General features: G+C 49.5%; 1 protein-coding gene across 1 annotated transcript in view; it reads left to right on the top strand.

Annotated features, from left to right (window-relative positions):
• Positions 1-16,312, top strand: part of LOC119405727 (vasculin-like protein 1) — an 88,170-nt gene extending 71,858 nt beyond the window's left edge. The window contains exons 13-14 of the mRNA XM_049419488.1: positions 10,788-10,890; positions 14,731-16,312. Of these exons, the coding sequence (XP_049275445.1) occupies positions 10,788-10,890; positions 14,731-14,910 (283 nt within the window). The 3' untranslated portion in view covers positions 14,911-16,312. The remainder of the gene's footprint in view (positions 1-10,787; positions 10,891-14,730) is intronic.
• Positions 16,313-16,761: the final 449 nt, after the last annotated feature.

Below are 16,761 nucleotides of genomic sequence, written 5' to 3'. Positions count from 1 at the left end.
GAAGTTAGGCCTTTTCGCATTGTGAAGCGAGGCCCGCTGCGTGCACGCGTGAATTAAACCGCCTTTGCAGTGTAGCGACACTGTACCGCTACGTGGAACCGATCATCCCTGGCTAGTTGCGTGCAGCGCGTCCCCTACTCGGCTCACGCCATCACTGCCGGGCCGCTTGCATTTGTACGCTCTTTGTGCCCGCTTCACTTCGGAGCGTGCACGGGTGCGGTGCGCGGCCTGTTCGTTCAACGTGGCGAAGACCTCAAGCATTTTGCAAGCAACGTGCACTCTGTCTCTACGATGCTCTGACGCGCCTGCACGACAGGCGCGGTGCGCTTGGGTTGCCGCCTAATAAAACACGCTGTATACGCTCGCTGTAAGTGCATCAACGTTTCTTGGTGCCCGTGTCGCTCAACACCAGCGAGCTAGTTTCGTTTACACGAAGCGATGCGCACTTTATCTCGCACGGCGTGGTGGAGACGAACTTCTGAACGGCAATGGCATCGCGCGCTTTTACTGCTTGTACAGCCGTCACCCCAGACAGTTCACGCCACACATGCAGCCGAGCCGATAGCTGCAGATGACTGTGATAAGGTTGCCGGCGATAAATCATAATGGCTTACTCATCGCCGGCCGCCACATCGCCTTCGCTCTCTTCTGATGCTTATCCGTGAAGGAATCGCCGCAATCGCGCGGAAGTCGTAATCATTGATCGGCCGGTCTCCGCCGTTACCGAAAAGATGAAAGACATTTTGCGGCACATTGTGACGTCGACGCAGTGAACATGTAAGCGCCGAAAAGTTATCACGGTCATCACTTATTGCATTTTATGGCTTCTAGTGCTCCAAGGCGTAGGTTCATCATAGGCGGTCGTAGCTGCAGAGAACGGCGCCAGGAAAGGTTGCCGTGCAAAAGCTGACTGCAAGGCTTCATGCTGCCTGCTATCTCTTTCTTTCTTTATTTTTTTTTAATTCCCCACTGCTATTCTGCCACAGAAGAAACGACTGGAAAGCGAGCGACCTCGCTCGTAGCGTCCGAAAGCAGCACGTGCGGTGCTTGCCGATTCCGCGGGTATCTTCGTCACGAGTAAACTGGACCGGGGCACGCGCAAGCGCGCCTCTCATGCTTTAGAAGGCCTACTTTAACATTTTTTTGCTTCGTATACGCCATATTTGTACCGTGACTGTGTCTGAAGTGTTCGTTGTAAAAGTAGGAGGCTTTGAAAAATGTTCGGTATATGTGGACGCAGCTTCAATGGGTAGCATAGGAAAATCGTAAGTGCACCGAAATATGGTCGTTATAACCGATAGATCGTTCTATCTGGGATTGTTATAAGTGGGTTCGACTGTAAATGGGTTAAACACTGCACTGCCTTCACCAAAGTGATTGTGTGTAGCACAAAATATTTCACCAGAAGTGATATAAACTTTAGGCAACAAGAATGCATAACTTACGAATAGCTGAACCTCTTGTTGGGCAAGTTGGTTCATATGTTTATGGTGGGAGTTGTTGCGCATACAGTTGGACGATCGCAGAAAAGAAACAATGTGGACAGAAATGGCACAATTTTTTTGTTTGTCGTTGCGTATGCAGTTGAACATGGATATATCGAACCCACATGTATAGAATTTTTGGCTATATCGAACTCGTAAATTATCCCCTTGAAAATCCTCTGTAAAAGTATAGAAATTCGCACATTTATATAGAATGGTATTCTTACCCGCCATTGGTATTCTTACCCGCCATCCAAACACTGCGCGAGCTGCAAGGCGCGCTTCGGCATTCGCTGCGCCTCGCGACCTTCGCGGCACCACGCCTCCGCCGACACCCGATACGCTCGAAAAACATGAGGGCGAAAGTGCTCGGACTGTACTCCTGTTCAGCGCATTCTCGAACTTGCATAATGGCTTTCTTTTCTTTTTTTCTCTCTTTCTCATGCTTTCGCCGCGTTAAGAATTGGCTCGAGAGAACAGGAACGAAGTAGCCAATGGCCTCCTCCTTTCGCCTTTTCTTTTTAGAACAGGAACGAAGGAGCCGGCGGCTTCCTCCTTTCACCTTTTCTTTCTTTTTATTTTTGTGGTTGCTGTTTTGTCAGTTTTGATCAGCCAACCACAGCCCGCGCCTTTCGTATTTGCTGAGCCAACCACAGCTCGCGCCTTTCGTACATCCGCGGCCGCTACATAAAAGAAAACAGGTGCGGCCTGCTGCGTCGCGTCACCGGCAATGGGCGAGTGCGGGTGGGCTGAGCGGCTGCTGTTTTTTGGGTGAGGGCGCCACTAGTACGGTCCGCAAGGCAGACGCCGGTGCGTGTTACTATGTGGTCGCCTAAGGATTTATGCACGTCTGTGTGCTTTTTTGTGTGTTTTCTCGTGTCTTTCTTGTGTGTGACCACGCGTGTGAGCGGCTTGCCTCATGTTTCCTGCGCCTGAGTACGGTTTTTTGGTGTGCGCGTGTGTGGCAGACGGTTTTTTCTATCGGTGTGATGACGCGAAGCTGTTGTGTACCGCTCTGCAACTCGAACGTGTGAAAAGACGCTACTGTGAAGTACCATGTATTCCCATGCGATCTACAGTGTCGGGAAGCATAATATTCGTGACAGAGCTCTTCTTTCTGTCACAAACGAGCGCTAAAACAGGCGCGCGCCGCCGCATCTTGACTACAGCATCAAGCCACTGCGCCGACTGCTACCCCCAACGGGTGCGCACAACAACAACAAAAAAAAAGACAAGCATCAAAAGGCGCCCAGGGCGAGCCCCTACCCTCTCCACCGAAGACGTCATCGCAGTCGCGACAGCCTAACACCCGCGCAGATTGGGAGAATTCAAGAAATCAAAGTGGAACCGACCGATTCCGCAGATGAACTGGCGAGACGAATCCCTTTCCCCTAGCTGTCGCTGCGCTACGTGCTACGAGCCGAACAATCACTTGGAATGTTCGCGAAACCGGGAAGGATCCAAACGAGAGATGACGGAGGGTAGGACGGTATGGTGAAGTCGGCGAAGAAGTTATGTTGTTCGTGTGAGTCGTGTAGTGCGGTCAGTCGACCTTGAATAATTGGGTGATGACACCGTGGGAGCACGGTTTAGAAGCGTGTCGCCGAATGACGGTGACCAGAGCTGGATATTGTTTGAGTGTTTCTTGGAAGAGAGATATTCGAGAAACGTTCGAAGAATTGTGGGCTGCACACGTTTGGTGAATATTCAAGGCCTTTAAGTGTTCTTGCATAGTTTCTAATGGATGAGAGTGCATTTGTAGCACGGTAAGTTTGTTCCCGTTGTTTTAAACACCATCTAAGTGATGTTGTGAGTTGTAATTGATACCTGCCGAGTGTGGATGTTTGCATGATGCTTGTACTGCCTTAACTGAGAATATATTTTGTTTGTGTTGTCAACTCTTGGCTCTAACTCTTGTTTTGGGCCACAACTGCCATTTGTTGGCGCACTAAAATGACCTACATTCAAATTGTGTGTGCTTTCGTGGTGCGTTTCGGTGGGCCGATAAGTCAGCGCTCGGAACCTGCCCGGCGACTGCCTGTCCATTAACGGGGTCAGTGATTGAATGACACTTTTCATTTCAGTTGAGTCAAACGGGCAGCATTCACGGAGAGTATTGAGGACCACTCTACAAAACATTGGTACTCCAGGACAAACTGTTCACATATGTGGGGTAATCGGCAGTTCTAATAGCGACTTCAATATTCAACCTGTAATGTGCAACTATAAAAACGCCTTGTCTACAGCCTGATTGGAGTAAGTGTCGGCCGTACAAACGCGGCTGTCGAAGCGCTTCTCCGTGAACAGTTGGACCGGTGTGGTGGCGCCAGAGCGGGCGCATGGAGAACTTGGCCCCGGACGCCGTTTCGGCGCCACGCAGCAGGCCGCACCTGTTTTTTTTTATGTAGCGGCCGTGGTACATCGCTGCTGCCCTTGCAGGTAGCCCGGGTAGCCATCGCGACTGATCGCGAGCGCGTTGTCGGCGGAGTGCACTTCCGTGAGCTGTCACATACCACTGCATTCCTCTTTTGCGTGTGTGCTGTACGTGCTGTGTGAAGGCGCTGCGGACTGCTTGAATTTTCAACTTCTCGTGTAGCAATGGCCAGCGTCAAGAAGTGCAAAAACCTTGACTTTGCGACGAAGTTGAAAGCCATACAGCGTGTTGAGGCGGGCGAAAAAAGTTCGGCGGTGGCGGACGATTTCGGGATACCATGGAGCACGCTGAGCACCTTGTTGAAGAACAAGGCAAATATCAAGGCGAAGGCGGCAGAGCAGCGAAAGTCAGGAGCCTGTCGTGTGTGTGCTCCTGCCCACGGGAAAGTAGAACAGGCACTCTATGCCTGGTTCTTAGAAGTGCGTGCGAAGAACATTCCTGTGGATGGCCCAATGCTGATGGCTAAGGCCAGATGGTTTGCCGCTGCACTCGGTGAAGACAATTTCGCTGACAACACCGGGTGTCTTCACCGATTTAAGCAACGCTACAACATCGTCGGCAAAACCATATCTGGCGAAAGTGAAGCCGTAAGCAGCCAGGACATCCAGCAGTGGATGACAAAGAAGTGGCCGGAAATCTCCGCGATGTTTTCACCTGCGGAAATCTTCAACGCCGATGAGACCGGTCTATTTTGGCAAAGGCTGCCAAGCAAGACTCTTGACGTCCTGGGTAGCACGTGTCACGGCGGCAAAATGAGTAAAGTCCGCATGAGCGTTCTGCTGGCAGCCAACATAGATGGGTCTCGGAAGCTCCAGCCCTTTGTGATCGGGAAAGCAAGGGCACCGCGCTGTTTCAAGAATTCTAAGCAGCTCCGCGTTCGCTACGCATTGAACAAGAAGGCATGGGGACGCGTCAGCTGTTCACAGAATGGCTGCAAGCGTGGGATGTCGAGCTGGGCAAGTCGGGGCGTTGCGCTTGCCTTCTTGTGGACAACTGCTCGGTCCACCACACCACCTGCGAGCTCAAAAACATCGAGCTGAAGTTTCTGCCGGCCAACACGACAGCGAAGCTGCAACCGCTCGACCAGGTCATCATCAAGTCCTTCAAGGTGGGCCACAAGAGGCGACTCCTCGAGAGGCTGCTGGTCAACCTCCGCATGGGCACCGAGCTGAAGGTTGATCTGCTTGGTGCCATTCAAATGATGACGGGTGCCTGGCGAGACGTGAAGACGGACACTGTGGCCAACTGCTTCCGGAAGGCAGGCTTCATGACGGCAGAACTTGTGGAAACCAGTGACGACTGCGACGACGAGCGCATAGACGACGCGTTTTGCGAGTTGTCCGTCTTCCTGGCTGCCGTACGACCCGAAGTGTCCGCGGACGATTTCGTGGAAGCGGACTGCAAATTTCAGGCTGTCGCGAGCCTTGCTCACGAGGACATTGTAGCTGCGGTTGCAGGGAACCAGGATGCCCAGTCCGACAGCTCAAGTGGTGACAAAGATAATCCGGACGAGGCGGTGGCTAAATGCGCGTACTCCGCCGCTGAAGTGGCGGCAGCATTTCGCGGCAGCGCTGAAGTGACGGCGTCTCTGATGCTGTCACTGCCGGGGCGCTTGCTGAACAGTGCACACGCGTTAGCCATGATAGCGTTCGTTCGGATAGGCCTAGTTATGACATGGCCACTCCATTCCCGATTGTACACGGGCGCGGCGATGGCGAGCTGCTTTCGTTCGTGAAGGCAACGCGTCTGTGTGGTCTGTGCGGCGCACTTAGCAGTCTCGCACAAAAAGGCAGCATGAACGGCGCCGCGATGCATTCGGGTTATATGCATACCACTGCACCAAGCCACATGCACTAATGAGCAGTTAGCTGGAGATGCTTATCATAAGGGTTGGGCGCGTTAGTCGCCTGCCGCCATCACGCCTCCGTGCATTTCCGGTGCTTTTCCGTAAAGACATCACTGCACTGCGACGCGACAGTGGCCCCTTCAGATTTTTTATATGCTTCACCCCATCACACTCTTGCATTGCAGCAGTTGCCTTTCGACTCTGCTACGGCCGCAACAGACTGATTCAGGAAAGCGCTGGTTCTAACTTACGAGGTTATCAAGAGACGCGACAGAGGTGGGGGCTTGAATTAATGCCGTTTCGAACCTGAAATTTGGGCAGAAAGTCCGAAAAATCAGATGTCAAGGAGTTTCAGCGTTTGGAAATTGCAGATGTTCGTATACAGTGACGTCTGTGGGGCAGATTAGGAACTCCGGACTCGAATGGAGCGCGCCCTTGTCTGTCACATCAGTTGCGCCTCCACAGAAGTTACAGGAGGAGGAGAGGTTGAGGAAATAGCGTCTTTTTCTTTCGCATGTAAAGCGTTGTTGACACCGCATTGGTTGCACCAAATCATGTAAATAAGTACGATGCGGCCTGTGCATTTTCTCATGCTTGATAAGACAACTAGGGAGCACCACACCTCCAGTGCTTCTCCAACCTAGCCAAAAGAAACGCTTTCATATTGCTGTCGCATAAGAATATGCTTAGCGATCCTCTGCAACTTTTTTTCTGTACTGTTGCTTCGAAGTATTTAAAAAAATATTCGACATATATTCGACAACTATTCGAAAAATATTATATTCGATTCGCACTCACATTTTATTATTCGAATTCGCTTCGCACTCAAGATTTTGCTATTCGCACAGCTCTATTATCTACATGATATGGTAAAACCACAGAGGTGTCAACAACTTTTTACAACTTCTCTTCCATTTCGTTGTCGAGATACTATAAATCACAACGTCAACAAATCTTGTGCTGATGTCATTGCTAAGCCTACAACGTTGGCATCGGACTCGCTGCAGCTACCTGTTGTAAAATCACCATGCATGCTGTTGCAACACTGCCTCCACAGAATTTGAAAGCCAATTGATGTGGTGGACAAGGGTGTGCACCCTTTCAATCGGGAGTTCCTCTTCTGCCGCGGGGATTCCCCTCTCCGACTCCATGGCTGCGAGTGGTTTTTGCAGCAGTTCTTGGTGCCGGCGTCGGTACCAGTGGAAGATGTCACGTGTTTTCCACACGTGGCTTTTGTGGACACCGGATGGATGTACGCTTTCGCAAGCCTGCCCAAGTAATGCTTTCGCATTAAAATGTAGTGAAAAACGTGGCCAGAAATAAAAGAAAAGCTTTGTGCACGGTAACCCGTAGTAGAGCACTGCACGGGCCCGGGCCGGCCCGAAAGCCCGGGCCGGGCCGGGTAAGGGGTTCTTGGATCGGGCCTGGGCCGGGCTCGGGCCCTTGGTCTTCGGGCTTGGGTCGGGCTCAGGCCACGTATAGGTATAATTGCGTGTGTACATTGTGTAGCTTTGTTTTTGTTGTTTTGTGGGGTTTAACTTCCCGAAGCGACCCAGGCTATATGAGACGCCGTCGTTGAGGGCCCCGGGTAATTTAAACCACATGTAATGCATTGGCGTGCATAGAAATTGCACAGTACAAGACGTCTACAATTTTGCTCCATCGGTATGCTACATGGGATTTCAAGAAACGCCTAATATAAGTTTCCGCCATTATAGTGAGTGAAAGACATTCTTGGGTACCGTGTAAGGAAAACAACGGTAAACTGCCTAGATTAGTGTGTATAAGATGTGCGCGTTTGTATCTAGGGAAACATTTCGAGTATGCAGCTACGCTCGCATGCCCGTAGACTGGCCAACGCGACTTGTGAGTCATTAATATCTCAGGAGCTGTTTTTCGTGCATTTTAAGTGCAAGATGCGGAGCGACTCTTATCCCAGGGCAAACGCCGTTGTTGATTTTCCCATTACTAGTGGCGATGCGCCAGACCATAGAGAGACTAGTTCTCCCGAGTGGCGGTGACGGTGGCGGTGACTCGGGGAAGAAAGGTGGGACAAAGAACCTTGTTGTTTTGAACACGAAAACGTAGTGTAGGTTGGGTGCAGTTGCCTGCCGAGGAGTCAACACGACAGCTTTAATTTATGTAACGCTGCCCAGCCTGGCGTATTCCTCCCAGAAGCAGATAGAGCACGTTTTTTTCCCCATTGCATTGTGCAATAGATGAGGTTTGCAGGAGACTTGCTACTTTTACTCAACAGCCCTAGCTCCTTTGCAGTTGATGTAGACTCAATTTAAAAACGTCTGCCTCCACTTTATGCAGGCATTATATTTTGTAGTTGTTCTTTGAAATGCAAAAATGAGATTGCGTGGTTATAGCACTGCGTGCGTACATGAAAGAGCCAGCTATGACTACAATTATATTTTATATTGCCCTGCATGTGGCTATGTGGCCGCGGTGGTCAGTTGCGAAGGAATATGCAAGACGAGCGTTACGGTGCAAACCACACTCTCCGAGACGGCCGAGGAGGTGGCCATCGCCCTCGCAGTGGCCACCACCGAGGCTGAAGTAGTAATTAGTGACTCGCAAGCGGTGATACGTAACTATGCTAATGGCCGGGTCTCCCGAGAGGCGCTGCGAATCCTAACGAATAACGAGCAAAAAATCCGAAACAAAAATGACACTTTCGTTATATGGACCCCCGCACACACAGAAACCCCGCTAGCCGGCAACGAGGCGGCACACGCGGCGGCTCGAGAGCTCACGAACCGAGCTGTTGCGAACGCCGACGCCTCTTCGACCGAGGTCCCACGCGGGGAAGAGTGGGAGTGGGAAGAACGTATGACTAGCTACAATGAAATAACGCAGCACTACAAGCTAGGAAGACGCAAATACCCACCGCCACACGACAGATTAAATAAAAAGCAGGCAGTTGCGTAACGGCAGCTGCAAACACACACTTACCCAAACCCAGTTATCTTTCGTCTCTGTTACCCTGATCTCTATTTGACAGACTAATGTAAGATGTGCGATGCAAGGGCAACACTGGGCCACATACTATGGGAGTGCTCGAGCTTAGACGACAAAGCACACGGAAACCATGAGGAGGCAGTATCGAACCGCAGGGTGCGCTGGGAGGAGGCTCTGCTCAGCTCCGCAATCGAAGAACAACTTTGGGCCGTCCAGCGAGCCGAGGAAGCTGCCCGAGCCCAAGGGCTCACGGCCGATGCCTAGGCCGGGGTTGAGGCCTACCCCAAGTCAAGTTCGCTGGACTTTATAAATAAAGTTATTTCTCTCTCTCTCTCTTGCCCTGCAATCATTTCGCAAGAGTGCTACGTGCGTAATTCACCGAAAGTATACACAGTACCGGTGAAAGTTGTGACACTGAAAGAAGTTGCCTAAAACAATCCCTAGAAAATATCTTGTGTGCGGCAGGTATCTTCACAATAACCGAAGGTTGGGCAGTGCCTCCTTTATGCTCAAGGCATAACTAGCTGAAACGGGCCGGGCCGGGCCTGGCCGGGCCCCAACCTTTCGGGCCCGGGCCGGGTACGGGCCACATTTAGGAACACCGGGCCGGGCTCGGGCGGGCCGGAGCATGGCGTTTTCGGGCCGGGCCGGGCCCGGGCCAGAAAAATCGGCCCGTGCAGTGCTCTAACCCGTAGGCCTTGCAGCAGCGCACTGTCCGCTGCGCGATAATGAAACTGTGCTGCTACCTGTCGCGTATTGACGCGGGTGATGTAACGTGCTGTATTGGCACGAGCCTGGATAACTTGATATTCACCGTTTTTAGGATAATTTAGGGTAATCGCAGGCTGATTTCGCAGTGCCAAAATACTATTCGTAAAGCACGTTTAGCAAAATGAGTCGATTGAGGACGAAACCGAAACGACATTCGTGGCATTGGCAACAGCATTGCCATCATAAATGGCGACAGAATGCATTTTAAAGCCAGTCCCCAAAACTCATTCCATGCTTGACTGCAGTCTGTCTGCGTCGAATTTGTTCCCAGCGAAGTTGAAATAGTGTGTCCCTTTCATTATGAAAGCTCATATCAAAGGAAAGAGATTTTGCCACATATATTTTGTGTGCCCAAAACCTGTGCCCCTGTGTGGTGCAAAGGAAGGAGATCAGCTGTACATCGACCAGGGAAAGTTTGTATGGGCTTAAAATGGGAAAATATCCGGACTTCGATGACCAGCTTGCAGATGTTCTCAAGCAGGTCTGTGTAGACCGAGCTAACGGCCCTTGAATCGGCATGCGATCGAGGTGTATCCAGAAGTGACCTGAAAGACAGCAAAACTGGATAAGGATAGGAACTGCCAGCAAAATAAGGTTCACTTTCCATGAGTGCATTGCGCTTGGCTTTCTTTTTTCTCGATTAAGTGCGGTGTAAGCAGATGCTGTGTTTCGCACTTTTATGCTGCACTCGTTGTAGTCTGAGCACACTAATCGAGCTACCTTGACTAAAATAATGTCCGGCACTCTGACGGCCGTTAAAATTTCCACTAGGTCGAAGTTCGCGAGAAGAATTGGATTTATGCGCAAAAAAATGGGTTGATTCTATTTTTACTTTATTTTTAGAAAATAGAATAAAAAAGTAATGAATAGATTTCGTTTTTAAGAAATTATATCAGTATATTTATTTTCCAGAAGTTCGGATACTTTGAATAGTAAAATTCCGGTGCGTATCGAATCGAATAGCAATCAATAGCAAGCGTGAACTGCAATTAGTGGGAAAGTTCATTCCTTCTCTTTTTGTAATCGACACGTTCATTCACACAGCAGTGACAGCACCCTGTTTGGTCCACATACGATTGTCCACACTTGAGCGGTCAATGTTTGCGGTCTCTTCCTATGCAATAATGCACAGAAATGGCAAAAAATAAGTTGCGTCTCCTAATGAGGACGCTGTGTCACGAAGGAATAAGAATGTGTAAGCGGGGTTCTGCTGAAAATTATTTTTTATCTTTTTAAAGCAAAAATATTTTTTTTATGACCTGCGGCATCGTTGCCTTCTTTGCAGGCTGCTGAGGGAGATGGGCTGGAAGGATGAAGCCTCGGATGACGACACCTACGCCCCACTGACCGAAGAGGAGCTTCGCGAGTTCCAGAACCTGACCAAGCTGGTGCGTGCAAGTTCTTTTTCTTCCAGTGTGTGTGTGTATGTGTGTGTGCAGTTGTAGTTATCGCTATAGTCGGTTGCAACGTAAGAAAAAATGTAAGCTCCGCCTACAAAAAAAAAACACTGTGCCTGCCCATCACCTGTGACAGTCGTGCTAACTGGTTTCCACTCAAACCGCACGCGCTTTTTTTTTTGGCTAATGTAAATACAGTTGAACTCCCCAACAGAAAGCCCTCAAGAGCGAAATTCTCACGGCAACGAAGAAACCTGGTGTCCCCGGCGAACGTCCATAGAGTTCAGTGCATCTGCTCCCTCTTGACAGTGATCTTAAAAAGGACTCCTGCAATAACGAAAGATTCAGGTAGTGATCTGCAACATTTTTTTTCAACCCATGAGCTAGTTTGGAAACTAGATGCTCGAAAATTGCAGCACCGCTCATTCGACAAGTTGGGCACATGCATTTCCGCTGCCAAGCATTGGTGTGACCATTGCTGTTAACATTCAATCGGATGATGATGATAGCAACATACCTTTTCTTCGCCGAGAACAGTTTTTTGCAAGTGCCTCTGTTGGCAACTACGTCAGCACATCGCGTTTCAAGTGAGGACACCCACGACAGTGGCGTCATGTCGACAGACATTCTGTAGACTGCCTAACTGCTTGCTGCCGCACGTCTGTCAGAGTGCATGTCGAGATCTTCCGCGCTTTGCTGATGTGCAGTGTTATTTGGCCTTTCGGAAAGATGCTGCCTCCTATTAAAAAGCGTTAGTTCTTAACACTATGCAAGGCTATGCAAGTTGTGAGGCTCAAGCTGTCAAGCTCCTTCAAAACAGAGTGAACGAGCAAGATCAGCGCAAATTTTGATTGTGCAAAGTAATTGGTATGCATATTTTTCTTTTCTCATGATAACGAACAAAAATCGCTTCCCCGGCGATTTCGTTATTTCGATTTCGTTCAACTCTACTATGCATATTAAGAGTTCAAGGTTCGTTGTTACTACCTAAAACATTACCTTTGGCTGAGCAGCGCTGTCGAATTCCCTGATGACATCTACCAGGACGTTCAAGCTTCCAACCTAGAAACCAGCAACACAAACGTGTCTGATGGGATAGTTAACTATCTGAAAACTCCCGAGGGGTGCTTGATGTCTTGAAAATGAGTAAGAGCAATTGGATGGAACATTTATGCTAAATCTCTGTGGGAGGAACAGCGATGGCTGTGGGGGGAGCTGACGTTTTTTCTTAGACAGCAGCCGAGTACAGATGGCAGAACATGCTGCCGCAGAACAGCAGCACGTTGTCAAATTGAAGAGGTTGGTGTAGGAGATCACCGCAGTGGTGTGAGTCTTCCCTAAACGTGCCACAAAGGTTGAGTGACTTTTCCACCCACTCTCTATTTCAGTAACGGTGTTTCTTCAAAACTTCATAATTGCCACCAAAGATGGTGCACGAGAAACGACAAGACAAAGCCGCTTGCCGTGCTTGAATGCATGTCAAGCACCGCAGAAGTTCGTAAACTGTGTGTCTGGCAATGGCTACACTACAGTAAAAGCTTGTTAATTCGACTCTCATTAATTCGGAAAATTGGTTAATTCGGACACGTCATCTGGTCCCTGCAAATATATGCATCACTGTACGAGACTGGGCGCTCGTTATTTCGGACAGATTTGACCGCAAATCGGATAATTCGGCGACTTTCGGGCCACTGGCGAGGCTCGAAAATGAAAAAAGAACAACCCGGAACAAAAGTGAAGCTCAAACGCAGCATCGCCATAGACATCAATGATCGACTTGGCTTGACTTGAGACTGGTTGAACGCCTTTTCTTCACGTGTGGGTTTGGCGGTGCCATTTTGTTGCTTTGTTCCTGTTGGTATGCTGCATCGTTGAATGCCGCTTTATCGAGGATTAACTCAGTACGGCTCCTTTAGCTTGATGTTGCTGGTGCTTTTGTGCTGAGTTCTCGTGTGACCGCACTCTCCGCCGATGGCAACGCCGGCGAAGCGGCCCAAGTACGAGGCCCAAGACTTCACCACCAAAGTAGGAAATTTGCAAGCCCCGGAGGCCCTCGTCGTTCTTCAAGAATTTTGTTTTGACACTGCAGACAGCATGCGAGCTGCTGAGCACCTTGAAGGGCTCAGAAAAATTGTGTCAGCGCGAATTTCTGCTCCAAAATAGACAAGCATGCGCGATTACTTTGTAAAGTAAAGGTATGTTGAAAAAAACTCTTGCATTTATTGTGTTTATTTCGACCATTCGATAATTTGGACATTCAGTTAAGACATTTTTTCTGGTCCCTAGCTATCCCAATTAACGAGCTTTTACTGTATTTTGTTCAGCTGTGGCAAGATTTGTCAACATGCATCTAAGGAAACCCCAGTTGTCATGAAAATCGTGTGAGTAACACATTGTAGAGAGTGCAGGTGCGACACCCTGTTTAATGATAGGGATGTTGTTTTTGGGAGTTGTTGCTAGCGTACAAAATTAACCCAGGTTTATCTCGTAAGAATGAAAGGTGAGAGGCATGTGCTAAGGCTGTTTCACGTGACGCAAAACACAGTGATTTTCAGGCTGTGAATTTGCTCGCAGTGAAGAAATGGCTGATCTGTTTCGCCACAATGGTCAGCGGTGGGCAACGAACATGTTGGAATTTTTTTGCTCTGTTCACAGCAGTGGAGCGATTTTATGGTCGGGCCCTGTCGAAATTTTGCCTATGAGTTTGTTTTGGTCATGACCGCTGTTGTGTAGTTTAGATTGGAAAGTGTTTTTAAATGACAGAAAACACATCTCCTTTGCCACTGTTCACGTAAAAAAACTACACAATATCATAATGTAGAAATTGTTACACTTGAAAACTTATGCAGTGTTGTGGAGATAGGCTTTGCACGAAGCTTTCCTTCGAGGCGATCGGCAAGGGATGCGACGTTCTCCACTGCTGCAGCAAACAAAGACGCTACGGCCGGGTTCGTCGACTCTCCGGCAGGGCGCAGAAAAGGCACTCGAGGCAGGATGTCAACAAACACGGCCTTATTAACTCAAGATGCAGCACAGTGCGACAATCACGGGTTTGCGGGCTGTCAGGGTAACTCCGCAAGACCGATCGAGTACGCTTTCCAGCGGCACTACAGCCATTACACAAAGGGCAGCAGTCGAGTGCACGGATGAGAAGCCGCCTGCCAGAGCAACGAGTCAACCTCTCGTGCCGGCCTGAGTGCATCTGACGCGGGCAAGCCCGTGTCAGACAGAAGCGAGCTCATGGGGGAAGGAGGTTGTCACTGGCGGCCAATGGTGACAGGCGCAGCACAGTTACGTAGGCTAGCGCAGTAAGCCGTGAGCAGTGTTCAGACATGTCCGGACACGCTGGGGAACGAGGCGCCAAAGGGGAGGGCGTGCTCGATTCCCACATTGTCTACCACAAAGAACGGCTGCACTCAACCTTGCCTGCCACAGCAGTTGCAGAGCAAAAATCACAGCCCGTTCGCTTCCCATGTAAAACAAAACTGCCATTAGTGGCGGTTGCAAACGGATCGAATAAAGTGAATGGAATGACTTCTTCATGGCAATCGCAGCGTGTGAAACAGCCTTTGGCCACTCTTACTTGCATGTTATGTGGTTATGGATTGTTAGTTCACTTCTTGGGTTTTTTTTTTGAATATCAATTCATCGTTACCTTTCTCAACACTACTTGGTTCTGCATGCATGGTTGCCTTGTTATATGTGAAGCCTGTTCAGTGAACTTTTCACTTGTAAGCATCTTGTCCTGTTGTTTCTTGCGCTCTACCTGGGGTTGCGATACCATCCTAGTCATTCCATTTCAATGCAATGTAGTTGTTTTCTCCCACGCAGCGCCAGGAGAAGCTGCAACAGCAACAGCAGCCACAGCGCAACGGCATCCAGCGCCCGACCGCTCTGCCTGAACGGCCCGCCCTCTGGAGTCCCCGCCGCGCGACCAACCTGGCCACCCCGCTGGGCAACGGCTGTAGCTCTTCGTCATCGTCATCCGACACAGAGTCCGACAGCAACTGACGAGGGCACCGCTTCGACGCGTTCCCTTACTTCCGCCAGCTTTTGCCTGCCCTCTCGTTTTTTTTTTTTTGCGGACTGTATTCCCAGAGAGACACTCTGTTCTCGCCTGCCTTGTTTCGCCTACTTTCCGAACGCCATTTCAATGGCTGCAGTGGATGTTTCTTGGAACTGCCCGCTCCCGTGAGAGTACCCGGGTTCCTTTCTGTAACTTTTTTTAATGTCGTCACTTTGGGACAGCCGTGGCAGCTGGCCCCTTTCTGTCCCAACTGTGAGTATGCTGACGTGACTGTCGAAGTAAGGTAAAGAAATTCTTGTGCCGTAAAGGACAGTGGTACGTTGAGACTTTTCAGTGTGACGCGAGGCGTCGTCGGGGAGGGTAAGTGCCTGCCCCCGGCTCGGCCAAAGCGCGGAAGCGGATTTGTTCCTTTCGTCTCGCTCGCACCACGGCGTCGACTGCCTTTGACGACTGCAGTGCTCATGCTGCCTTGTGTGACACGGGCCCAGCTGTGTGTGAGTTTCTCTTTGCGTCTTTCATGCGCCTACAATGTGCCATGTTCATCAGTTTCATTTTTATGTGTATTTTTTTCCGCTTTGTGTCTTCATTGCACTCTCCTGCAGGTAGCTATGCGAAGGGTTTGTCGCAGGCACTGAGGTATGTTTCCTCAATTTACGGCCACAGCGATGCACATTGGAAATCGTTGCTAGGTTTATGTGTGGGCATGCAAGTTTTGCTACTACCACGTTTTGCCAGTTTGGTATTTGAAGAAAATGCGTGAAGGACGCATGCCCCGAGGAGGCGTCAGTAGCAATTGTAAGTTGGCACAACTCTGCCTCTCGACGTAAATTAATTTGGTAATTTTTAGGTGTGTCTTTTGCACAAAAGTGCCGTCACCTTGAAATTAATTGTGCACCCACTAGCTGACTCTACCGCTGTTCAGCGTTAACTGAGCGTGCAGCCACGTTTGGTCTGTGTTTGCCTCTTCATTAATACAATGTTTTAACGTCTTGCTATCTCTGAGGAATCACCGCGGCGAGGGAGAGTGGCATAATTGCGCAGGCTGCGAGGCCGCAGATCACTGGTGTTTTCGCTCCAGCACCAGGCTGGTTCATCGGCCGTGGTTTCATTTTGTAAATAGGGTGATTTGCTGAGGGTTTCTTCTTCCCGCGAGGAACGGGTTTTTGTCAAGGGGTGCCCCCTCCCCCTTTTCCGACCGTGCAACGATTGCAGTGGTGCGAGGGGAAACGTGGCGGATGTGTGACGCTTCTGTCAAGAGATGTTTCTCCCTCTCTTTTGTACAGTGACTTTTTATTTCTTCTTGTAAATGACATCCCTTCTGAAGCGATTTGACTGAGCACGCTCTTGTTGAGAAGATTGAATAAAAAATGTGAACTTCAAAAATGATCGCGTCTTTCTTAAGAAATTCTGACATTTCACGTAGCGTTCAAGATATATTCTACTCTTGTCGTGGCCTCCCGTATTGCTGCTCCTAAAACTGCACCACTGCACCGATCCAAGTGCACTATCTCCACACCAGTATAATAATGCTGTACATAATGGTGTAATAGTAGCGCAAGAAAGATGAAGACGAGAAAGTGAACACCACAAGCGCTTACTCACAACTGAAAGCTTTATTGTTGAAAGCTTTCAGTTGTGAGTAAGCGCTTGTGGTGTTCACTTTCTTGTCTTCGTCTTTTTTTTGCGCTACTATTACACCTTATGAATCAGTACCAACTAGCTAGCCTTTCCGTTTTGCTTCACTTTAATGCTGTACAGGTGCAAAATTGGCAGCTTTGTACGTGCCTTTCTACTAGGACACGACAAGGTTTTGGAGCCGCTGGCTGTGACTGTGG

The sequence above is a fragment of the Rhipicephalus sanguineus genome, chromosome 9 (assembly GCF_013339695.2).
Source record: "Rhipicephalus sanguineus isolate Rsan-2018 chromosome 9, BIME_Rsan_1.4, whole genome shotgun sequence".
Taxonomy (NCBI): Eukaryota; Metazoa; Arthropoda; class Arachnida; order Ixodida; family Ixodidae; genus Rhipicephalus; species Rhipicephalus sanguineus.
Note: the sequence above shows the minus strand (reverse complement) of the source record. Positions and strands in the feature narration are given on the sequence as shown.